Below are 26,165 nucleotides of genomic sequence, written 5' to 3'. Positions count from 1 at the left end.
AAGAGTTTAGTGAAATTGCATGTCAGACCATAAAGCAGATATGTAAGGTGCTGTAATTACAGCAACCATTGAGAGATTTGAGTACAGAGAACATATTCCTTTGTGCAGGGCTGGAAAACAGTTAAAGAGCAGCTTTGATCACACAGTGTAAGAGTTGGATTCTTGCCACTATAGTAGATCATGCATGAGCATAAATAAGCCATGTTAATGCAATGTGCACACTGCAATGTACACACAACCTTTTTTTATACTCTATTTTATGTGTCTGTCTTGTAGTGTATTGTGTTGCCTGTCTCTTGTCTTGCACTGTCTTTTGTTTAATTGACTTTTTAGCCCTTAGTTCTATGTTGTCTTATGTAGCATTGTATCTTTATTTAGCACTATGGTCCTGGAGGACACTATGTACTGCATCAGCTCTATATGGTCAAAATGACAATAAAAGCTTCTTGACCTGACTTGACTTGCCCACACAAGAAGGCATATCAAACAATACCTTTGTTTTCATTGAACAGAGAGTGTTTTACATAGATTTGCTTACAATGCTATGTAAATGCCAAATAGCAGATTAAGGCAAGCAATTATTCAAGGCACAAAAAAACAGCAGATGAGGCTAATGTGTGATTTTAATAATGCATTCCACTTAGAGGCAGCTACAATATCAGGTGTATACATGAATCTTTTCTATCATTACCCCTCTCAATGAGACAACAGCACTCTTCAATAATGAGTTAAAATATGGGTAAATAGTTGTATAAAGCATGAAATGCAAAATATGAAACATGAACAGTGTGCAACAAACTAGACTTTTTCATATATTTTGACACTTTTCAAGAAGCAAGGAAGGACAGGGAAGTTTGAAATAAAGTTCTTGGTTTGGTTGGTTGACCGCACAACCAACAAGCACTTACAAGCACTGAAGCATTGATGTTTTTGATTAAAAATGGTCTTGTTAAAAACACGACAGAAAGTATACTATGGCATAAAATATAGAAATTCAATATACTTATTTACTTCTCGGTATGCTAACAGTTCTCACTAACTCTGAGAAGTGTTTAGATATAGCGCTTTCATCTTTTATGCTACTCCAGATTTACATTAAAAAGTCTTTGTCAGACAAATTAAAAGGTGCATCTGGAATGGGATCCTTATGAAAGAGCTTACAGTCAAGCATATAGAAAAGTGGGTGGTCAATTATGACATATAGGATGTGCATATAGGGTGTGCCACAGTGCTTGTACAGTTTACTACCCTCAATCATTGATAGAATAAAATAATAATAATAATAATAAGAAGAAGAAGAAGAAGAAGAAGAAGAAGAAACAGTCCTGTGCATATAACCAAGACAATTGTCTATATATAATAGTAGAGAGAGAAGAAGTTGAAAATGAAAAATAAGCAATGATTCTATTGTATACATAAAAGATAATAAAAAAATGATCAACTACAATTTTATGTGTAGTTGTACAAAATTATATAAAATAAAATAAGATAGAAAGAGCAAGAGTGGGTGAAAGAGTTAAAGATAACAAAAAGATAGTAGAGAGATCTACGAGTCAAACATATCAAAACATTCATGTAAAACAGGATTGTGGGAAGCATACAGATGAAGGCAAACCCATTACAATATAGATTGGAAGGAAATTTGAAATAATATGTTATGGAAGTTTTTAACACACTGAGAAAATGAAAGGAATGCACAAGTTGCACACTGTAATAGTACCAATCCTGTGAAGCTGTTTGTCTGAAGTCTTCACTTTTGAGGATTGTTTGTTGGTTTTTGTGTTTGAATATGTTGTGAAGATCCTGCCATGTTTTTTTTGAAAGCACAAAGAAATCTCAAATCTCTTTAATTTTTGCCTCTAACGTGCACCTTCTCATCGGTCTTTGGCACTTGGCTGACATGCACAGATGTACAGGTTGTCATCGACCTGTAGTGTGTGTGTTATGCCGTGAGCGTGATCTTTCCAAACCAGTGCGACGGTTGTCTGCAGAGGAAGAGAGAAAAAGGAGGGAGAGATATAGAACATTTAAATCTATTTACATTGCAACACAAATGTATGAAAAAAAGGGAGAAGCAAAAACTGGAAAATGACATATGGCTACTAAATGTGCATAAAACAGCTAATACAAGATACACACTGACAAAACATAAAAGAATGTCTAACTGAAAATTAATGACTCGCCAAATTTAGGAGAGGCATTAATATGATTTTTATGTTGTCTTATAGTATTCACACCTGAATGAAAACCCACAAAAGCACACTATGTCAAATATTGAAATTGAATCTTTAAGTAAAATAATAATAATCACTACACATGTACATTTCCTGAAGAAAATGTGAGTAGTGCTTGCCGTGCCAAAACTCATCCCCAAGTTGATGGAGGCGATAACTGGACACACGTCACACACTTTCCCTCGTTGTGCTGAGCACATGTCACATGTGTATGTTGCAGTAGTTTTGTGATTACTCATAATTTGGGGGGGGGGGGGCACACATGATGTCATGTGACCTCATCCGGATACATGTTATGCACTTTCCCTCATTGTACTGAGCATTTGATATGTCACGTGTATGTAGCCGTAATTTTGTGATTTCCCATAATTTCCAGGGGTGGGGGTCACGTGATGTGATGTGACGTGACGTCATCTGGACACGTCACTCACTTCCCCTCATTGTCCTGAGTGTTGTGATATGTGACATGACTATGTTGTAGTGAGTTTGTGAGTTTTATTGAGGATTCAAAATTCCGCCCATTCATTTCTATGGGAATTTTTGGGGCGTTCGATCGGGAATACTGGGAATACCGCAATTCCAATCGCTTATAAAAGTCATAGCATTACAAAAGTCATTCCCGAACAAGCCGCACGATTTGACATCTCATTCTACGACAAACGGTGCGGGACTAGTTAGCAGACAAAATTTGTACAGAAGAAGAAGAATTATAATAAGTCCGTCTAATAGTAAGTGATGCTTTTCACGCACCACAATTAAGTCCATCGAATAGTAATAGTGTGCTTTGCATAGCAAGCACCACTAATAATAATAATAATAGTAAGTCCGTCGAATAATAATAGTGATGCTTTTCAAGCACCACTAACTATAATAAGAATGAGGAATAGTAATAGTGATGCTTTTCAAGCACCACTAATTATAATAAGTCCATTGAATAGTAATAGTGATGCTTTTCAAGCACCACTAATAAGAAATCCGTCGAATAGTAATAGTGATGCTTTGCATAGCAAGCACCACTAACAAGTCCATCGAATAGTAATAGTGATGCTTTTCAAGCACCACTAATAAGTCCGTCGAATAGTAATAGTGTGCTTTGTATAGCAAGCACCACTAATAATAATAAGTCCGTCGAATAGTAATAGTGTGCTTTGCATAGCAAGCACCACTAATAAGTATGAGGAATAATAATAGTGATGCTTTTCAAGCACCACTAATAATAAGTCCATTGAATAGTAATAGTGATGCTTTGCATAGCAAACACCACTAATAAGTCCATCGAATAGTAATAGTGATGCTTTTCAAGCACCACTAATAAGAAGTCCGTCAAACAGTAATAGTGATGCTTTGCATAGCAAGCACCACTAATAAGTCCGTCGAATAGTAACAGTGATGCTTTTCAAGCACCACTAATAAGTCCGTCGAATAGTAATAGTGTGCTTTGTATAGGAAGCACCACTAATAATAATAAGTCCGTCGAATAGTAATAGTGTGCTTTGCATAGCAAGCACCACTAATAAGTATGAGGAATAATAATAGTTATGCCTTTCAAGCACCACTAATAATAAGTCCATCGAATAGTAATAGTGATGCTTTGCATAGCAAGCACCACTAATAAGTCCATCGAATAGTAATAGTGTGCTTTGCATAGCAAGCACCACTAACAATAAGTCCATCGAATAGTAATAGTGTGCTTTGCATAGCAAGCACCACTAATAAGTATGAGGAATAGTAATTGTGATGCTTTTCAAGCACCACTAATAAGTATGAGGAATAGTAATAGTGATGCTTTGCATAGCAAGCACCACTAATAAGTATGAGGAATAGTAATAGTGATGCTTTGCATAGCAAGCACCACTAATAATAAGTATGAGGAATAGTAATAGTGATGCTTTGCATAGCAAGCACCACTAATAATAATAAGTATGAGGAATAGTAATAGTGATGCTTTGCATAGCTAGCACCACTAACTATAATAAGTATGAGGAATAATAATAGTGATGCTTTGCATAGCAAGCACCACTAACTATAATAAGTATGAGGAATAATAATAGTGATGCTTTGCATAGCAAGCACCACTAACTATAATAAGTATGAGGAATAATAATAGTGATGCTTTTCAAGCACCACTGATAAGTATGAGGAATAGTAATAGTGATGCTTTTCAAGCACCACTAATAAGTATGAGGAATAGTAATAGTGATGCTTTTCAAGCACCACTAATAAGTATGAGGAATAGTAATAGTGATGCTTTGCATAGCAAGCACCACCAATAAGTATGAGGAATAGTAAAAGTGTGCTTTGCATAGCAAGCACCACTAATAATAATAAGTATGAGGAATAGTAATAGTGTGCTTTGCATAGCAAGCACCACTAATAATAATAAGTATGAGGAATAGTAATAGTGATGCTTTGCATAGCAAGCACCACTAACTATAATAAGTATGAGGAATAGTAATAGTGTGCTTTGCATAGCAAGCACCACTAATACGTATGAGGAATAGTAATAGTGATGCTTTGCATAGCAAGCACCACTAATACGTACGACGAACAGTAATACTGTGCTTTGCATAGCAAGCACCACTAATAATAATAATAATAATAATAATAATAATAATAATAATAATAATCCAAATGGAAAAATCATGATAGCATTTTTGAAAAGAAAATAAATAAATACATGCTTTGCAATATTAGTCTCTAGATGAAGCACAAAATAAGGGTAGATTTTTACAATAAAGAAAAGAGTAGAGGCAAATATTACAAATGAGTGGATTTGAAAGCTGGATCTGGTATATACTGTAGGCAGTTGTAAAGCAAAGAGAATAAGAATTTTTATGGAATATATATAGTATGTCACATTCAGAAAGCAAGTATTAACATTATTGTATCTGTGTGTGTGTGTGTGTATGTGGCTGGTGATGGTGGTGGTAGTGCAGGGGGGTTTGGTTATGGCATACATACAGTCCCATTCAAAAGTATTTGAATGCCAGTTCTTTTGTTTGACAATGATTTAAAGACATTTGGGTTTGAGATCAAAAGATGCATGTAAGATGATAGGTCTGAATTTCAGAGGTCTAAAGTTTTAATTTCCTGATATTTGCATCTCTATTTTTGAAAAATTCGAACATGGTGCCTTTTGCTTGAGTCTACACATTTTTCAAGTAACAGATATATTGGAACATGTGACTCTCTCTCTCTCTCTCTCTCTCTCTCTCTCTCACTCTCACACACACACACAAAACAGAGAAGCAATGCAAATAAGCAGAAATGAGCAGCAAAGCACAAGGTAATAATGTTTGTATGAATGTTTTATATCATACATCAATAACACTGTACTGAATTACATTAAAACACCTTTTAACATCATGCCACACAAGCCCAAACATCAAACACCACAAGCAGAATAGCAACCAAAAACCAAACTAGCCAAACAAGTCCTAAGTGGAAGGTTAATTGGACACCCCTACCTAGAACAGTGGATATAAAAAAAAAACATTGTCACTGAACAAAGACTAAAACACTGACACACCTGCCCATGCACTGACCATTTCTGAGCACAGGACCTCCTTGTGTGAAAGTGGAACAATGGTCATGACTCTCACCAGAAGCTCAGAAGCTTTGCTTGTGAATAAATATTGTTAGTTTATGTTACTTTTACTTGGGGACTTTATATTTGGTGATTTATACACTTTGTGATGCTGTGTAACATAAGCAGCTCAACAACATTTTATGCTAACTAGGCCAGATGCTAGTGCTTTTCTATTTTGTATAGCCAATACTAAGGATATAAAGCTCTTTATGTTCATTTGAATCATTCTATGTACATTATTTACATTAGTTACAATGTTTACATATTTACATACTGGTATTATTTACTAGTCTTTGTACTAGTTTAAAAACTATTTTTTAATAGCCTTTATTTGTCACATATACATTACAGCACGGTGAAATTCTTTCTTTCCCATCCTTGTATGTTGTGGTCAGTGCGCGGGGTCAGCCATGATACAGTGCCCCTGGAGCAGAGAGGATTAAGGGCCTTGCTCTAGGGCCCAACAGTGGCAACTTGGCGGTGCTGAGGCTTCAACCCCTGATCTTCTGGTCAATGACCCAGAGCCTTAACCACTTAAGCCACCACCGCCCCACCAACTGCTCTGTTGGTTGTCAATTCAGTTTCACAGAATCAGTAGGGAGTCCATATGACTGCTCAGATTCAAATAAAAGGACTGACTCTTACCTCCATGCCTGGGTCTTCTTTCTGCTCTTCTTCTGAGTGTTTAGCTGTCTAATTATGCACAGCAAGCACACATAGTGCAGTACAGAATAACCCCTCTAAAAGACAGAGTTGCTAGGCTCCAGTCAGGCATGGGCTTGGTTGACAATATTACTCTGGGCAACAGAGATTACAGAATATCATAATAATCCCATTATCATAATAGATTTAACATAACTGTCATCCTTATTTACATCATCAGGATACAGTGGCATCAGGGCAGTTTTGGCTCTGAGTTACAGATAACAAGGTGGGATCCACCAAGCTGCCACTGTTCAATAATGCTGTTTATAATAAGGATTAATATCAAATATAAGCTTTCAAATTTAATCTGAGCATTTTAAATCTGGTCCTTCCTTTTTTTTATAGATCAAAGGTAAATTTACAATTGGTTGTACGACTGCTTGTTAATCTCTTGGCTGTCATGAATACTAGATTATAATCAACTACTCATTTATCATAAAGTCATGTGAGAAGGTCCATGGCTAGTCCACAGATGGGTGCTCTACAGTATAATACAAGAACTTACCAAACACACTGGGGCTATGATGTAAAATCAGTTTTTAAAAAAGAGAACCAGTATGAGTTTCAGATTTCACAAGACTTGAAAGAGCTAAAAAAGTATGTGTGTATATATTCTTATGAGCAGAAAAAGGCACTGGTAGCTCAGTAGTAGGTTTCTTGCCTACCATGCGGAAGGCCCAGGTTCAATTCCCAGCCAATGCCCAAACCCCAGCCACCGGCCCCAAGCCCAGATAAAATGGGAGGGTTGCGTCAGGAAGGGAATCCGGCATAAAACCTGTGCGGACAAGTTGGTCCGCTGTGGCGACCCCCTCACACACAAGGAGCAGCCGAAAAATTAAACAACAACATTCTTATGAGCAGAAAGTAATAGAAGCCATGAGCTATTCAGTGCTTGCTCTACTATAAGTCAATAAAGAGAGATTTTTTTAGTGGTGAAAAAAAATGGCACAAAACTGACTAGATGTTTAGAGTAAACATTTTGAGGTTCTTTGGAACGTTTATCAAACCCAGCAATGAAGTATTAAAACACAAAGCTTACCATCAAACAGAACAAATTTAAAAACTGTCAGATGCACTACTTTAAATGAAGTTTTAAAAATGCCTGGCTATAGAATTGTTGTTTTGACGGTAACTTGGATCATTAAGTTTAACACAAACTATTGGAGTCTGCGTCAGACTGAGTATGCACTATCATTAAAGCAAAAGGGGGACATACCAAAAACAAAAAAATTCTGAAATTCATGTAAATATTTCTTCTTTTCTCCTTTCGATTCTCCTTTTTTTTAAAAAATCTATTTATTGCAGGTAACATAATTTGTAATAAAAACATTGGTGTTAATTTGAAAAATAATGCCAAACAGCATATTTACTTGTGATCTCAGACTTTTGGACCCCACTGCACATTCAGATGGGTAGCAAAGTAAAGGAAAATAATGGTGGCTCTGTTATACTGTGGGAAGCATTTTTCTGAAATGATTTAATGGTTTATGTGCAACCAGGTATAGTAGGTGTTGTGTACAGGGGAGACCGTAACAGAGGTATCATTGTGTTTGCCATCATTTTCAACTGTTCTGTTTTTTTTCATTATTCACCTTATTTAAGTTTTTTGTTTCACTCTGTCTTTGCTTTGCAATTGTTGCTGTCACTGTGTGTTAGTGGTTCTGTCTACCACAGCACACATTTCCTCACCAGATCACCCAAGGCAACCCTGTACACATTTTGGAAGTTCTTTTTTTAGTACTTCATGTGATATGTTTCCCTTTTTTAACATAATCATACTCACCTGTTTTGTATTTGCTTATTATTTATCTTATTTAAGTTTCAGTGTTTCACGCTGCCTTTGTCTTGCAACTGTTTGTTCCACTGTGTGTTGGTTGGTCTGTTTACCATAACCTTTTCTAATTTTTGTGTTTTTACTTCATCTTTTGTATCATGGTTTGTTAGTTTTCCATAAATGTAACAATACAGTTATGCAAGGAGAAATCTGCACTGTCAAGCTGTCTGTTTGGGAAAGAGAGAGCAGACATTGTGATAGAGCCTAATATCTGGGCTAGAAGGTGTTTTCTTGAAGAGATTTTTACATTAATAAAAGACTATCCCTGTCTAATACAATGGACATACTGTATTTAAGACTACTGATATAAAATGGCTAGAAAAGAAAAATTAGCATCTCATATGAAATCAGCAGATCAGAAAAAGAGGCACACTTTCAATTTCCTCTTGTGGGCTGCCTGTTTTGTGCATCCCAAAATTTATTAGCATATGCAGCTGATATCCATTAATGAATGCTTTATAATCTGCCTTACATAGCACCTATGAAAACTGCTTTACCCAGAAAAGAGCTTGTGTCTTCCATTATGAGCACAAAGTATGATGTTAAAAACAACAAAATGTCATAAAATAACAATCTTCTTCTTCTTCTTTTGGCTTTTCCCTTCAGGGGTCGCCACAGCGAATCATCTCTCTCCATCTATCCCTATCTTCTGCATCCTCAACACTTACACCCACTAGCTTCATATCCTCATTTATTACATCCATATACCTCCTCTTTGGCCTTCCTCTTTTCCTCCACATGTCCAAACCATCTTAATCTGGCCTCTCTAACTTTGTCCCCCAAACGTCCGACATGAGCCATCCCTCTGATGTACTCGTTCCTAATCCTGTCCAACCTTGTCACTCCCAAAGAGAACCTCAACATCTTCAGCTCTGCTACCTCCAGCTCTGACTCCTGTCTCTGTCTCAGTGATACTGTCTCTAAACCATACAGCATGGCTGGTCTCACCACTGTCCTGTACACCTTCCCCTTGATTCTCGCTGAAATTTTTCTATCACATAGAACTCCCGACACCTTTCTCCACCCATTCCAACCTGCCTGCACTCGCTTCTTTACCTCTTTCCCACACTCTCCATTACTCTGGACTGTTGACCCCAAGTACTTAAACTCCTGTACCTTCTTCACCTCTTCTACCTGTAATCTTACTGTTCCACTTCCCTCCCTGTCATTCACACACGTACTCAGTCCTACTACGACTGACTTTCATTCCTCTTCTCTCCAGCGCAAACCTCCACCTCTCCAGGTTTTCCTCCACCTGCTCCCTGCAGATCACAATGTCATCTGCAAACATCATTGTCCAAGGAGACTCCAGTCTGACCTCCTCTGACAACTGGTCCATCACCATAGCAAACAGGAAGCGGCTCAGAGCCGATCCCTGATGCAGTCCCACCTCCACTCTGAACTCCTCTGTCTGCCCTACAGCACACCTCACCCCTGTCCTGCTCCTCTCATATCCGCACCACTCTGACATACTTCTCTACTATTCCTGACTTCCTCATACAGTACCACAGCTCTTTCTTGGCACCCTGTCATATGCTTTCTCCAAGTCTACAAACACACAGTGGAACTCTCTCTGACCATCCCTATACTTCTCCATCAACATTCTCAGAGCACAAATTGCATCTGTTGTGCTCTTTCTGGGCATGAAGCCATACTGCTGCTCACAAATTTCCACTACCTTCCTTAACCTAGCTTCCACTACTCTTTCCCATAGCTTCATTGTATGGCTCATCAACTTTATCCTCCTATAGTTGCTGCAACTCTGCACGTCACCCTTATTCTTAAAGATCGGCACTAATACACTTCTTCTTCATTCCTCAGGCATCTTCTCACTCTCTAAAACCCTGTTAAACAGACTAGTTAAAAATTCCATTGCTGCCTCTCCTAGACACTTCCAGACCTCCACCAGGATGTCGTCCTTCTCTCCATCTCTAGTGTCTAACCTAGTGTACAACTCATCATATGCCTTCTGCTTGGCCTTAGACACCTCGCTCTTCACTCTGCACTGTAACTCCTTGTATTCCTGTCTATTCTCTTCAGTCCTGTCCATGTCCCACTTCTTCTTGGCTAACCTCTTCCTTTGAATACTATCATGAACTTCCTCATTCCACCACCAAGTCTCCTTATCTTCTTTCCTCCTTCCAGATGACACACCCAGCACCTTTCTTCCTGCCTCCCTGATCACTTCTGCTGTAGTTTCCCAGTCATCTGGCAGCACTACCTGACCACCCAGAGCCTGCCTCAACTTCTGTCTAAATTCCTCACAACATTCCTCCATTTTCAGCTTCCACCACTTGGTTTTCTTCTCCATCTCTATCTTTGACCTCTGCTTATAGACCATCAAAGTCATCCTACACACCACCATCCTATGCTGTCTGGCTACACTCTCTCCCACTACCACTTTACAGTCACTAATCTCTTTCAGATTGCCTCTTCTACATAGGATGTAGTCTACCTGTGTGCTCCTACCTCCACTCTTGTAAGTCACTTGATGCTCCTCCCTCTTCTGAAAATAAGTGTTAACCACAGCCATGTCCATCCTCTTAGCAAGGTCCACTACCATATGTCCTTCAAGGTTCCTTTCCTTAATTCCAAACTTGCCCATCACCTCCTCATCACCTGTGTTCTCCTCACCAATGTCCATTAAAATCTGCTCCTATCACCCATTACCTCATCTAATTCACTCCAGAATCTCTCTTTCTCCTCTAACTCACAACCTACCTGTGGGGCATAACCACTAACAACATTCAACATCACCCCTTCAATCTCCAACTTCAGACTCATCACCCTGTCTGACACTCTCATCACCTCCAGAACATTCCTCACAAACTCCTCCTTCAGGACCACACCTACCCCATTTCTCTTACTATCCACACCATAATGAAACAGCTTGAATCCTGCTCCTATACTATGAGCCTTGCTACCCTTCCACCTGGTCTCCTGTACATACAGTATATCCACCTTCCTTCTCTCCATCATATCAGCCAGCCCTCTACCTCTCCCTGTCATAGTACCAACATTCAGAGTTCCTATTCTCAGTCCTACACTCTCACCTTTCCTCTTCTCTCTCTGTCTATGCACTCTCCTTCCTCCTCTACTTCTTCGACCAACAGTAGCCCAATTTCCACCAGTGCCCTGTAGGTCAACGGTGCCGATGGCGGTCGTTGTTAACCTGGGCCTTGACTGATCCGGTATGAATTTTAGACTACTGATGATTTGCATGGTTAAATTTGGCAATGTTTTATGCCAGATGCCCTTCCTGACGCAACCCTCTCTAATTATCCGGGCTTGTGACACAGAAGTCGGCACAGAAGTCACTGGACTGTGACCCCATGGCTAGATTGTCATAAAATAACAATGCATTTCTTTAAACTGAAAGGTACAAAAGTTCCAAATAAGTGCTACAGAAACTACATGTGATCTTTTAGGGGTCACATTACACATCAATTGAATTAATTCCATCTCACATCTCATACTTGATTGAAATTGCTCAAATTGGTATCCAGTCTTCACAAATATCTATGTACTTGTGTGACAGTTTGAATGTGACAGAGTTCATCAAAAAGTGAAGCGTTTCTCAGTTATGCATGACTGTCCTTGAACCATACAATTTTCTTGAGCAAAGAGCAATCCCAAGCATAGGTTACTTCTTTACGTCAATTAAGTATATTATGACACCATTACACCATTCTTCCACAATAGAATTAAATAATTTAAATTAAGTGATTTTTTATTTTGTATTATTTTATATTAATTTATAATATTTTAATTTTAATAATCATAAGTGAGTAGCTACAGTGTTTTTCAGTCATGCATAAGCAACACACTCTTCCAATGATCTTACTCTTTCACTGATCTTACATTCTGTCTGCATTTTCTCTCTTCTACTTTTCTTAGTTTATTTTGTATATTAATTAATTTATTTATTTATATTTGTGGCAAAGCAAGTAGTGATTTAGAAATTGAAATCCTTTAGAAATTGTGATCCTTCTTCTGGTAATTCAACCCTGAATATGAAGAACTTTGTGAAAGAAGTGACTTTTGAACATAACTCTCAATACAGGCCTTAACTAACAAAATAGATAAATAGAAATAAAAAAAAATCTTTACCAGCAGGTGTATGGTTGTTGCAATTTTTGGCACTGTCTGAATTATCTCAATAGAAGAGGAAGTTGATTGAATGTGATCAGCTATGCTTACTACACTCTAAAAATGTAAACTCTAAAGGTTCTTGGTTGGTTCCTCAGTTAATTAAGGCTACAGCAGGGGCAGAGATTTCATCCAGTGATAGTCATTCTCACAAGTTGCTCATAATCTCACAAGTTTATGTTAAGATAACTGCACTTTGTGACAATATACCAGACAGCTATAGAAAGAAAATCACTAATAATTTGTAGTCACCCAGATTTGGATGGATCACCTTTTGAGTCTAGTTCTTTTCGAGGTTTTTTCCTTGTATCATCTCAGTGACTTTTCCCTCGCCATCACTGCATTGCCTCTGGTTGCAAATTAGGGATAACGGTATAAATTTTAAAAATTATATCCAGAATTTGTATTTTTTTTTTTTAATTAATTATGCTATTTCTGTAAAGCTGATTTTTTTTTGACAATTTGTATTTTTAAAAACACTGTACAAATATAAAATTGAATTCAGTTAATCCAAATGACTGAGACTGTAGATGCTGACTAAAGACCTGGCTAGTAATTTCTACAAGTGTTAGATACTTCACACATACATACATAGATAGATACATACATAGATTTATTATTTGGTAGGACCTCAAGTAGAAAAGGTACAGCAGGGGGCAGAGCTTTTTCTTTCAAAGCCCCACAGTTATGGAACAGCCTTCCAATTAGTGTTTGGGATTCAGACACAGTCTCAATGTTTAAGTCTAGGCTGAAGACATATTTGTTTAGTCAAGCTTTTAATAAATAGTCTTCTTAGGTAAAGGAGCAGATCTGGAAGGTTCATGGGCATAGAGTGTTAGGTGTACTGGGATGTTTGGGATGTCTTACCACCCTCACAAGTCGCTCAGGTTTGCTGACTGTGAAGTGGTTGGACGGGAAGCCTTCATGTCTGTCACCTTCTGGCTCTTCCTTTTAGTTATGGTAGTCTTGCTGGAGTCCCTGCCTGCACTTTACACATAATCTACGTTGTCTTTAAACATCATATGATCAGAAGCATACTTAATATCTTTTTCTCTCTGTCTTTCTCTGTCAAGCTATACACCTCATATTATCCTCATGGAGTTTTTCCTTGCCACCATTGCTCATTAGGGATAAAATAAAATAAGGATAAAATAGTTTAATAATTTTATTTATTTATTTATTTATTTATTTATTTATTTATTTATTTATTTTCCCCTCTCCTTTCTCTGTTTATCATCTTTTGTAAAGCTGCTTTGAGACAATGTCCATCGTAAAAGGCGCTATACAAATAAATTGAATTGAATATGTTGGACAAACAAGTCCGATCCATGGACGCCCCACCTTGCAACTTACAGGACTTAAATGATCTGCTGCTAACATCTTGGTGCCAGATATCACAGCACATGTTCAGTGATCTAGTGTAGTCCATGCCAAACAAAAGCAAAATGCAAATAATCTGTAAACAAATTGTGTTAATGCTTTGGCTAAATAACATTAAAAAATCGGTATTTGGTGGAATAACCCTGATTTGCATGCGTTTTGGAATGCTCTCCACCAGTCATTCACATAGCTGTTGGGTAACTTTATACCACTCTTTTTGCAAAAAAAAGCAAACAGCTCAGCTTTACTTGATGGTTTGTGACCACACATCTTCCTCTTGATGACATTCCAGAGATTTTCAATATTATACTATATATATTATACTGTATGTATATAATTTATACCGTTATCCCTAATTTGCAACCAGAGGCAATGCAGTGATGGCGAGGGAAAAGTCACTGAGATGATACAAGGAAAAAACCTCGAAAAGAACTAGACTCAAAAGGTGACCCATCCAAATCTGGGTGACTACAAATTATTAGTGATTTTCTTTCTATAGCTGTATGGTATATTGTCACAAAGTGCAGTTATCTTAACATAAACTTGTGAGATTATGAGCAACTTGTGAGAATGACTATCACTGGATGAAATCTCTGCCCCTGCTGTAGCCTTAATTAACTGAGGAACCAACCAAGAACCTTTAGAGTTCTTGGACATTAATGTATGTTTTTTTTGTTGTGTTCATATGCGGTACATCAACACACACAACTCAGACAGCCATATTGCACCCGGTTCTTACCTTCTGACATCGAACTGTAAGCATTTGAACTGATCCACTAATGAACAGTTAATGTTTTATCTGCACTGCATGTTGCATTTGTAATTTAACATTTGCACTGGTTCACATTTGTACGTTCTGCTCTATTATAGTTATTGTTTCTGTTTTATTATCTATTATAGTTATTGTTTCTCAGACCATCACTGATCCACCACCAAATCAGTCATGCTGAACGATGTTACAGGCAGCATAACATTCTCCGTGGCTTCTCCAGATCCTTTCACGTCTGTCACATGTGCTCAGGGTGAACCTGCTCTCATCTGTCACCAATGTCAATAGAGTTTAATTGACTTGATGCTATACTCTGATTAAAAAGTGTTCTTTTAATCAGAGTATAGCATGAAGTCAATTATATATACAGTGGTACCTTGGTCCTCGACCACCCCGTGTTCGAATTTTCTGTATTCGATTTGAATTTTTGAGTCAATTTGACCTCGGTGTACGAAAATATTTTCGGTGTACAACTCAACCATCAGGAACGCCGGTTCTTGTTTTATACAGGATTGCAACGAATATCAATATTTCGAACAAAATTCAAACAGATGTTAATGTGAACTGTAAGACCATCCACCGTTACTCTGTAATCAGAAAGCTTACTTCTAGCTGCATGTGGTCCTAGTACAAATTTTCAGTTTTCAAAAATATTTTTTCTGTGTTCGACCCGACATGAAAGTACTATTGTGACCGCACACCTGGGGCGATTCTAGGATTCAGCCCCCAATGAGGGTATAATAGTAAAAAATAAAAAATATTTAAATAAATAAATAAAATACAATAAACATTCGAGTAACAGGGTAGGATGGTAAACTTATTGCACCATTCCACTGTATTATATAGATGTGTATAACATTTGAGTACCCAACAAGCCAAATATGAGTCTTCCTAATCTCACACACACACACACACACACACACACACACACACACACACAGACACACACACTTGTCCTCTGATTTGCACTCTGCCACACCGTGGTCTGCAGATTGAAGAACGCGCTGAAAGACGGGGAGAAGCCGAAGTGTGCCGTTTTCATATGAAATTTAAAGGGGACTGAGGCACATGCTTTCAGTGTGGCGTACCCTGGTGTAGACAATAGAGATTAAGCAGTTTACGTGGGTCATCTGTTCTAAAAGCATCATCTGTGAGTGCTTGTGTTATAACCCCACGCTATCTTTTGTGATATAATTTCAGTAGCCATGTCTCCGAAAAAGGGTAAATCAGGCATCAGTGTTGCCAAGAGAAAAGTTGTGAGATTAATTGAAAACAGATTAATTCATTTTACATTATTTCCTATGGGGAAAAATAATTCGGTATTCGACCAGACGTTTGGAACGAATTAATGTCGAACATCGGGGTACCACTGAGGTACCACTGTATATATATGAATGACAGATAAAGTCAAGGAATTCCAGTGGCCAGAGGGATTGTGGAACACTGCAGAACAATGGCCTGGCTACTATGTGATGCTGGTAATGGAAAATGTTTTATCGCTCATCCAAAACACCCCAAAATGGCTCATTCATTTTCTTAAATGGTGACATGTTAAACTTCACTTCATGTTCATCAGACCACTCTGTCAGCAGCCTTCTTGGGTGTATTAGTGCATTATAATTCTGTTACATGGCAGCACAACTTTCCGGGGCTTCTCCACACTGTAACTGACACCCGCCAGATGTGGGGAAAGACAGCAAAGGTGGACTCATCAGAGATATATGTTATATACTGTCCACAGCCCAATATTTCTTGTCAGTAAAAAAGCATTGCAGAGTTGAGATAAGCTACAACAAAGACAAGCAGTTATTAAGTGTCATTTTCTGAATTTCTAGATGGGAAAAATAAAACAAAGCTACCCAAAAGGAGCTGATACATGCAAACAGAGGGAGGAAATATTATATCAATCTTTTAAATCACTTTTCTATAAATAAGACAATGACAAATTTTAGGAACAATCCTAATGCACATTGTGAAGTTTTTACTATAGTAGTGGATTGACCAATTATTTACCCTGTATCAAAAGCTTTTATTTGTGCAAAAAGCCTCTCCAGGACGTTCTCAATAAGATGTCTTTAACTTGTGGACCATCACAGGTCAGGAGCAACAAACAGGTTTTGAAATGGAAGCCTATAAAAATAGTTTCATTGTATTTACCACCCAGCCACTGCGGGATCCAAGGGACTTTGTGTACATTTAACATTTATGAAGTCAAAAATAACATATTTCAGCCATTTCTAACCAAAAACAACCTACAGCCCATCTTTATCCATGCTTTCCATATGACAGGGCAAAAGGAAAAGGGAAGGGAAAGGAAAAGGAAACAGAGAGAGAGAGAGAGAGAGAGAGAGAGAGCAGTTGAAGCCATAAAAGTAAATGAAGTAAAGTAAAAAAGAAGGAGATTGCCAGAGAGGAAGTCTGTAAGCTTGTCTAGACATTTTCTCTGCCTCCTCTATTGCCTTATGTCAGTCTTAGTGAAACAGATGTCGAAAAAAAGATTATATTTAATACAAATACAAAGCAGAGTATATAAGAACGAGTGAGAGTACACTGCCTTCCCCAGTAGCATCTGCCTATAGGTTCTGTCAGGGGCAATGCTAAGGGCATCACACCCCCATTGAGTGGAGGATACGTTTGTTATGGCAGTGGAAACTCACTTATTCATACCCTCTAATTAGACCTGCCAGGCATGTGGGAACAGGGAGTTTTGAATAGCAGACAGGAAGATGAGATAGCACAACAATGCAAGAAATCTAGCAGTGTGCAAACAGAGACTAGAGTTATGTATTAATCAGAAATATTCAGGATGTGTTATAAATGAATAAATGCTTTCACATTTTCAGCAAATGCCTGATTCTTTTCAAAGATGCCTTTTTAGTGTTGATACAGGTAGAGAGGAAGTTTTTCTATAGGTTTTCTAATAGCTGGACCCATACCGGTGCGTGGGGTTCTTTTCCTGCGGTCACGGAAGGCTGCACCAGACTGCAGAGCCTCCATCAAGCTGTCCATCACACCTGTCTCATCTCCGTCTATGGGAGAAAGAGGACACAAAGGGAAAGAGAGTTTAGTCAAGCTTAGTCATGTCTAAAACACCAATATACTGTAGGCCAGCGAACACAAATGCATGCACGCACACACACACACAGGTTCTCCCTCACACAAACTGGCTCTTCCTTTTAGTTATGTTGTCATAAATAATTTTGCCGGACTCCCTGTCTGCACTAATGTACATTGTTTTTAACTTTTACATGGTTACAAGCTCTCTCTCTCTCTCTCTCTCTCATTTCCTTGGATCTTCTTTGATTGCCAAAAATAGTAATGCAGTTAATTAATTATATTCCATAGATAAAACTAACAACAAACTTAAACTCAGTGACCAAAAGGAAACACGGAAACACACACACACACTGCACTGCTAAATTTTGTCTATCCACCTGACTACAAAAAATTATGTGATAAATACTGTAGGTTCAGTTTAAAAACCAAAGAGGAGCTAAGCATAAAATCAAAGAAAAATGCCCAGTAAGTGTTTTAGAATGAAACAAATTGGAATTATATAATGTTCAGTGCAAAAAAGGCAGTGCAGCTTAGAAAACCGTAGCTGGGGAACACACTGGGAAGAGCCAAAATAAAAGTGGAGGATAAAAGTGTTTGCTGATGGCCAATGACAGATATTATTTCTGCTCAGGGGAGCTAAGTGCCCTTTGCCAATATTTAGTGTGAAGCCAGTCAATACTAAGGCTTGATGTGCATTGGGAAAACAGGTATCTCCATGAAGAGCTGTGCAGCTACAGGGAAGAAGGGTTGGATAGAAAAAGGGCATTGAAGCCCTTAATGAATGTAGAAACCTTAGGGCAGCATGGTACTCACAGAGACACAGGGAATACACAACATGTGTTATTGGAGAGCTCAAAAATCACTTCTGGTCCTTCATCTGGGACATCTAACTAAACATTAATCTTACTAATGAGTACACTAGTTTCATCACAGTGGTCGAGCAAAGCTTATTATTTTAAACAAGAAATATTAGCAGTATGTCATCAATTCTCTGTAACCATAAATAAGATGTTTTGGCAGCAGCTTTAGGCAGCAGAATCAGGCATGGTAAGCAAATATTTGAAGTAGGTGATACAGAGGCCCTTTCCAGGTGTTACATAAAAATAAAGACCATATTAATGGGCAGCCCACATTTAAAAAGTACAATAAAGCTGCTATCTATGAATAAAACCTAGCAGACCATGCAGGTAATCTGTTCATTTGTATCTCTCTGCCTGTGTTTTAACCAAGTCACACTTTTCAACTGTGTCTGTCAATTTTTTTAAAGCCACTAAGTAGCACTATCCTCAATGATCTTTTAAAGTCCACACCAACTGGGGCATCTAACACACATATTTTGTAGTTTGGAGGTAGTTTAAAAAAAAAAAAAAAAAAAAAAAAAAAAAAAAAAAAATCACACACAACATGGCTCTGGGAGCTTTTTGACAGCCACTTCTTCATTTCCTTCTTCTTGGAGAACTAAACATCACAGGGGGCTCCTGACATTTTGATCAATTTGCCCTACATTTTACTGTAGCCCAATTCATCTTCTGTAATGACCAAGACTAGAGTCCTGGTAGACTCAGTCAGAGCAAGACTTCCAAACACAAGAAAGCAAAATTACTAAAATGGGAAACATGCTCCCAAGTGACCTGAAACTGTTCCATTAACAATGTCCAATTGGGCCATGCTTCCACAAAGTCATGCAGACCTCTTGTCATATACAATTGAGAAAAACAGCTTTATAGATTTATATTTTGCTGTATTTACCACAAAGAAAAAAAAATATTTTAAAACAAATTCTGTGCTTATACTCAGTTTATCCTGTGATTATAGACTGAATAATTTTGACCTGCTTAAACAAGGAGTAGTGCAGCTAGTGAGATAATCAACTAGCAATCCAGGAGAACATGTACAGGCATACAGTACATGGCATATGAAGAACAGGGTTATACAGATGGTGATAGAACCTCTTGTAAGACTCTCAACTGAGCAGAATGGGTGGCATTTAATAATTTCTGCACACTATAATAATACAACACAATAATAATTGCATACTCATTTCAAGCTCTCCTGTCACATCAGCTTCTATCAGCTTAGGAACTTTATTAATTCGTCTCTCCTACTGAATGTTTGATTTCTGTAAAATTTTTAATTTATGTGAAATATATTTAAATAGCCCCACAGACACTTTACTTTGTTGGAATAGGTGTATTATCTTCTTCCGGCTGCTCCCTATGAGAGGTCGCCACAGCAGACCAACTGGTCCGCACAACAATTTGGCACAGGTTTTACGCCGGATGCCCTTCCGGATGTAACCCTCCAATTTTTTTTTTTTTTTATCCAGGCTGGGGTTTGGGCATTGCCTGGGAATTGAACCCGGGCCTTCTGCATGGTAGGCGAGAAAACTACCACTGAGCCACCAATGCCTTGTTGGAATAGGTATACAAAATACCTATTTTGTAAAAAACCTATACCTATTTACAAAAAACAACAACAACAACAACAACATCATCATTAAGAAGAAAAAGAACAACAACAACAAATGAAGAAAGAAAAAGTTAATTTTTGAATTCAATTTGTATTTTGAGATAGGCTTCTTTTTTACACAGCCATGCAAACAAGTAGTGCAGGTAAATATGTAAATATGTACATCAATAAATAAGGCTGTGTAAGAATGTGTATAGGGAAGTATGTGCAAGTTGTATTTAGAGCAAAAATTGTGCAAAAATGTGTGCATTTTGTACACTGCATGTACAACAGTAACAGTGATAATATACAATGTATAGATAGATAGATAGATAGATAGATAGATAGATAGATAGATAGATAGATAGATAGATAGATAGATAGATAGATAGATAGATAGACTATGTGTTATCTATAAAGTGAACAATATGTAGATTAGAATTATATTATATATTGTGCAGATGGACCTGAATCTCCTCCTGGAGGGAGGTTTTACACGTTTGATGAGTGGTGTGTATTTGGGTAGCATGAACAAAGAGAGGTGATCAGACTGACCCAAGTGGCGGAGGGAAATGGCCCTGTATGCCTCAGCAATGTTAGTGTAAACATGGTCCAGTGTGTTGTCCCCTGTAGTAATGCAGGAAACATGCTGAAGAAATTTGGGAAGTACAGATCTTAAGTTGGAGTCATTAAAGTCCCCACCAATAATAATAGCTCCACCGGGTGGCCTGTTGCTTGCTGATAGCTGCATGCAGTTCTTCCAAAGCAGCCTTAGTTGTTGTTGTTAAGCCATATTTCCGTAAAAATCATGACATTACATTCCTTGATCTGTTTTTGCATTGTTATCCATAGTCACAGATCGTCCATTTTATTCACCAGAGATTTGCAAGAAAGATGCTTGGAACAATGTTCAATGAGGGTTTAGTTTCAGCCTCACTCTTAATGCAGCCACGCTTCCCAAGTCTTTATCATTTATCCAGTTATGACTGATGTCCAACAATTGCTTGTCGGCTGTACGAGATATATGCAAGGCTATTCTGAGTGAATAAACTTACTATAATAACTAGTAAAAAATCTGGGGAGACGCTGAGCCTTGTGTTGTGCATGCACCGCCATCTTGGTCTAGGATTTGAGGCTTGTGAGGACTACAGCTTGTTGCAGGGACTGGTTGATTATATTGGTAAGCATGCCTGCTAGTTGGTCAGCACATGACTTCAGTGTGCAGCCTGGCACCTTGTCTGGTCAATCTTTCTCAGCGTGGATCTCACCTGATGGCTCTCAAAGGTGAGTACCAGCTCTTCTCTGGATGGTGGTGCTGTCTGAGTTACCACTTTGCTGGTGTGATTGTCAAAGCATGCATAAAACTGGTTCAGGGCATTAGGAAGAGTGGTATCATGGCTTGTCAGTGAGGTGCTGCTCTTTTAGTCCATTATGACTTTAATACCTCTCCACATGCTGCGAGGGTTGTTATTTTCAAAGTGGCCCTCTGTGTACAGCTGGTATCTGTACTTGGCTTCTTTAATGCCCTTCTGTTGTTCTCTCTCAGCATTACTGTAAGCCAGTCTGTGTCCTGACCCATAGGCAGTGTTCCTCACCCTGAGCAGAGGTGGCAAATTTTTGTCAAGCCATGGTTTTTGGTTTGGGAACACCTTGATGGTCTTGGTGGTTAGCACAGTATCGGTGCAGAAGGCTATGTAGGCCAAAACGGATGAGCTGTATTCCTCCAGGTCTGTACTCTGTGAAAACAACTCCCACTCTGTATGTTTAAAAAAGTCTTACAGCCATGAGGTAGACTCTTTACTCCAGACTTGGACAATTTTAACAGTTGGTTGTGTTCTGCAGATGAGAGGTCTGTAGGATGGAGTCATTTCTATGGAGATGTGGTCTGATGAGCCAAGGTGTGGAGATCGGGCAGCTTTATAGGCTCTTGGAATATTGGTGTTCACTTGATCCAGTATATTCTTGACTCTGGTTGAGAAATGAACAAATTATGCAGTAAACTCTGTCAGGGTATAAAATGGTCTAGAAATGGTCTAAAATGGTCAAAAAGTCAGATATTCAATGTCAGGGGAACAATGTGTCCTAGTAAAGTCCACAGGTGTACACTAGGCATAAACATATATGTACACCTCCACATTTGTTCTTACCAGAGTCAACAGTTCTATCTGTTTGGTAAATGGAGTGGCCCACTAGCTGGAGAGCAATGTCAGGGACAGTACTATCCAGCCAAGTCTCTGTGATTACCATCATGTACTGTAGCTATTCATACAATGAAAAGTCGTCATTAGTCGTATTTCATCTATCTTCTTGATGAGTGACCGGGAGTTTGTAAGAAAGAGACTCAGCAGGGTTGGTCTGTGTTGATTTCACTGAGCTCTTCAGGGCACAGAATCTCCAGAGGGAGATAGTGTACCCAGCTTTAAGTTCCTCTGGGTCCACATCTCACCTCACCTGGTCCATGAATGCCTCCTTCCTGGTTAAAGAAGTACAACAGAGCCTTTATTTTCTGAGGAGACTGAAAAAGGCCCACTTCTGGTTCTTGTGAACTTTTACCGCTGTACCATTGATAGCATCATCATCAACTGCATCTCAGTCTGGTATGGCAACTGCACAGCTATAGACCATAAAGTCCTTCAGTGGGTGGTTAAAACCGCCCAAGGTATCACTGGCACTCAGCTATCGAATATCAAGAGCATTTACAATAAACGCTGCCTGCAGAGGGCGAAAGGCATTATCGAAGACGCCTCTCACCTGAATCATGGACTATTTACCCTTCTCCCATTCAGAAGGCATTTCTTGCATCTTAGTGCTCACACAAACAGACTGAGAAATAGCTTCTTCCCTGTGGCTGTACATTTACTTTACCTCACTGTTATCCACCTGGCATCTTTGCACTATAGAAATTAAAAAACTGGTTTTGCACCACTGTACATTTTTCTCCTGTACATAACAATACTATTTAAACATGCATATATATATATATATGTACACACCCATCTGTACATCTTATTTAGCATGTTAATTCTTAACATATCTTCATTACTATACATTGTACATACATTTATAGATCATTTTTATACCTATTTATAATACGTACTACACCTACTACACCTGCACATAACACATCCATTCTACTGTACATATCACCCCCATAGCTGTATATCTTATCTTGTATAATATACTTTATTGTAAATAGTCCACTTATGCATTTCTGGTTGAATGCTAACTGCATTTCATTGGATCTGTACATGTACTCTGCACAATGAACAATAAAGTTGAATCTAATCTAATCTAATCTAATCTAATCTAATCTAATCTAATCTAATCATTCATACATATGGTATTAGCTTCCACTGTTATGCTAATGACACTATATATTTCAGCTATATATTTCAGCTAAGTCACACAGAGAGACACGAGCTTATTAAGATTTAAGAATGTGTAAAGGACACTAGACAGTTTATTAGTCCTAACTATAACAAATGAACAAATAACTATTATCCACACTGCACTGGCTCCCAGTCAAATTTTGCATTGATTATAAAACACTATTACTGACCTATAAAGCACTGAATGGTGACACATAGTAGTACATGGGCAATCTTTTGGCTTATTATAATCTTCTACACCTACTTAGATGGCTATTTAGTAGGGCTGTAACTGACGATTATTTTCATAATTGAATAATCGGGCGATTATTGTTTAAATTAATCAATGAATCAGATAAAAACACATTTTTAAATACCTTTTTTTATTTCAAATTGAATTTACACATTGGGTGTTAGAAATATGAAAGTAAAACTAAAACTTTACACTACCACAATATTTTTTCCAGCTTTTAAGCAGAAAACTTTTGAACTTTTAAAACTTAAACCACAAACTGTTTGTGTTTCTTAAAGAGGCAGAACTACTAGACTACCAAGTTATGATTCATTCAGTCTCACAGATATTTTGCATTGCATTATTTTTAATTGGTAACAAATAAAACACATTCTGTGTGAATGACCAACACATATGGCACATGACAAATCTGCATTAAACTTGCCATCCTGAAGTTTTGCCTTCATCTGTGATTCCCGCATGCTTCCGTTTTATGTGTTCGTTCATCATTGTCGATGATGAGCCACTGAAGCGCCGCTTTGCAAAGTTGGCAAGTTACAGCATTTCGCACTGAATTTAATATGAAATGCTCCCATGCCTTAGAGGACTTGAGTCGCACACTTTTATCTGACGTGCTTGTACTCTCCACCATTCTTCCGATGTGCGCCTGGAACAATGCTATGATTGAATGTGTGGTGATGTGCGCCGGCTGACTAAGTGATAATGTCATTCGTTGACTACGATTTTCATTATCGATTATTATCGATTTGATCGATTCGTTGTTTCAGCACTACTAATTAGTAGTACCTCAAGTAGTAATGGCTATAGCAGGGGGCAGAGCTTTTTCTTTCAAAGCCCCACAGTTATGGAACAGCCTTCCACATGGTGTTCAGGACTCAGACACAGTCTCAGTGTTTGAAAACACATTTGTTTAGTCAAGCTTTCTATTTAAAGTTTTTCTTAGGTAAAGGAGCAAATCTGGAGGGTTCATGGGGATAGAGTGTTTGGTGTACTGGGATGTTTGGATGCTGTCATCTTACCACTTTTGCACATTGCTTAGGTTTGCTGATTGTGGAGTGGTTGAACTCTTAATCTCCCAGCAAGCCCTCATATCGGTGTTAACGTCTGGCTCTCACTTTTAGTTATGTTGTCATAGATAGCCTTGCCGGAGTCCCTGCCTGCACTTTGCACATAATGTTCATTGTCTTTAACCATTACATTATTACAAGCATAACTAATATTTCTCTCTCTCCAACTCTAACTCTCCAGTGGATGATGAGACTCCAATCAGAAGTAGGGCATCAGATCAGGCAGGTTGGGAGAGCAGAAGTGGTCACAAATACTGGTAACTGCTCTCCCCATAACTGCTCTATTAATGTTTCTCTGGCAGCTTTATTAGGTAGATTATACAAATACCCTCTTGGCTCTTAGGACAGGCTCAGTTCTTCATGACACAGATTCTCCAAGGTGCTGGAAACATCTTTTTGAGATTCTGAGTTGTAGGTGTAGGTACAGCAAAATGGGACTAGGCAATGTTTTGTCTAATTTTCAGCTGTGGTGAGCCTGTGACACCTGGTTGTGAGGATTGTGAAGAGTGTTATTAACGTTACCATACATTTCCTGTCAGCTCAAACAAGTCTGGTCATTTTTTCTCTGACCACTCTCAACAACAATTAATATTTTTATATATATTTACTAAAAAGTGCTTTATTTCCTCCTAATAGGGTTTTAGTCATGGTATTCTTAATCTGTGACTTAGTGAACCAGTATTGATGTATTCATTGATAGAGACTTCTAAGCACTTTTGTACATCGTTCTGGATAAGGGTGTCTGCCAAATGCCATAAATGTAAAACCAGGCATTTCTGCTTGCAGAAATACTGTGTGACCTCATTTAAGACAGTAACAAACAGATGCATGTAGTGTAAAATACAGTAATATTACTTTAAATAATATTATAAGTACTTGGGGTTTGCTGTCTTGAGAGTGCTCTATCATTATTAGCAACCTTATTTGTGCATTTATCTCTTATTTGTGCATTTATCTCACAGCTGCAATGGAGGTCTGTGCTTCCTACAATGCTCAGGATTACGTGAAAAATTATTCGTTGCTGCAGCCAGTTCCAGTTGGGCACAAGCAATGTACCTTTGTTCATGTCAATTAGTTGCTTTTTCTTCTGCTGCCGTTCTTGCTTTTCTCGCTCAGCTTTCTCCTTTGCCACCTTGGCTCGCTTGATCTTCTCCTCCATCTCCCTTTTCTTGTAGTTCTCCTTCACAGCTTCCTGAAGGCAGGGAAAAAATGAAGTTAGACTGAGAATTTGCAGGGGAAAGTGGTGTCCCAGTACAATAGGTGTTCACTGTTCTCAGCACAAAACAAAAGGATGTTCTTCTGCATAAAAGAA

The 26,165-nt window shown here is 38.2% G+C and overlaps 1 protein-coding gene across 5 annotated transcripts in view; it reads right to left on the bottom strand.

The window, feature by feature from the left end:
• Positions 1-605: 605 nt before the first annotated feature.
• Positions 606-26,165, bottom strand: part of diaph2 (diaphanous-related formin 2) — a 285,969-nt gene continuing 260,409 nt past the window's right edge. For all 5 annotated transcript variants that reach the window (XM_058396724.1, XM_058396725.1, XM_058396727.1 and 2 more), the window contains 3 exons: positions 25,910-26,045; positions 17,597-17,689; positions 606-1,985 (listed from right to left, as the gene is read on the bottom strand). In XM_058396724.1, coding sequence (XP_058252707.1) covers positions 1,921-1,985; positions 17,597-17,689; positions 25,910-26,045 — 294 coding nt within the window. In that variant the 3' untranslated portion in view covers positions 606-1,920. The remainder of the gene's footprint in view (positions 1,986-17,596; positions 17,690-25,909; positions 26,046-26,165) is intronic.

Source organism: Hemibagrus wyckioides, linkage group LG08 (assembly GCF_019097595.1).
Source record: "Hemibagrus wyckioides isolate EC202008001 linkage group LG08, SWU_Hwy_1.0, whole genome shotgun sequence".
Taxonomy (NCBI): Eukaryota; Metazoa; Chordata; class Actinopteri; order Siluriformes; family Bagridae; genus Hemibagrus; species Hemibagrus wyckioides.
Note: the sequence above shows the minus strand (reverse complement) of the source record. Positions and strands in the feature narration are given on the sequence as shown.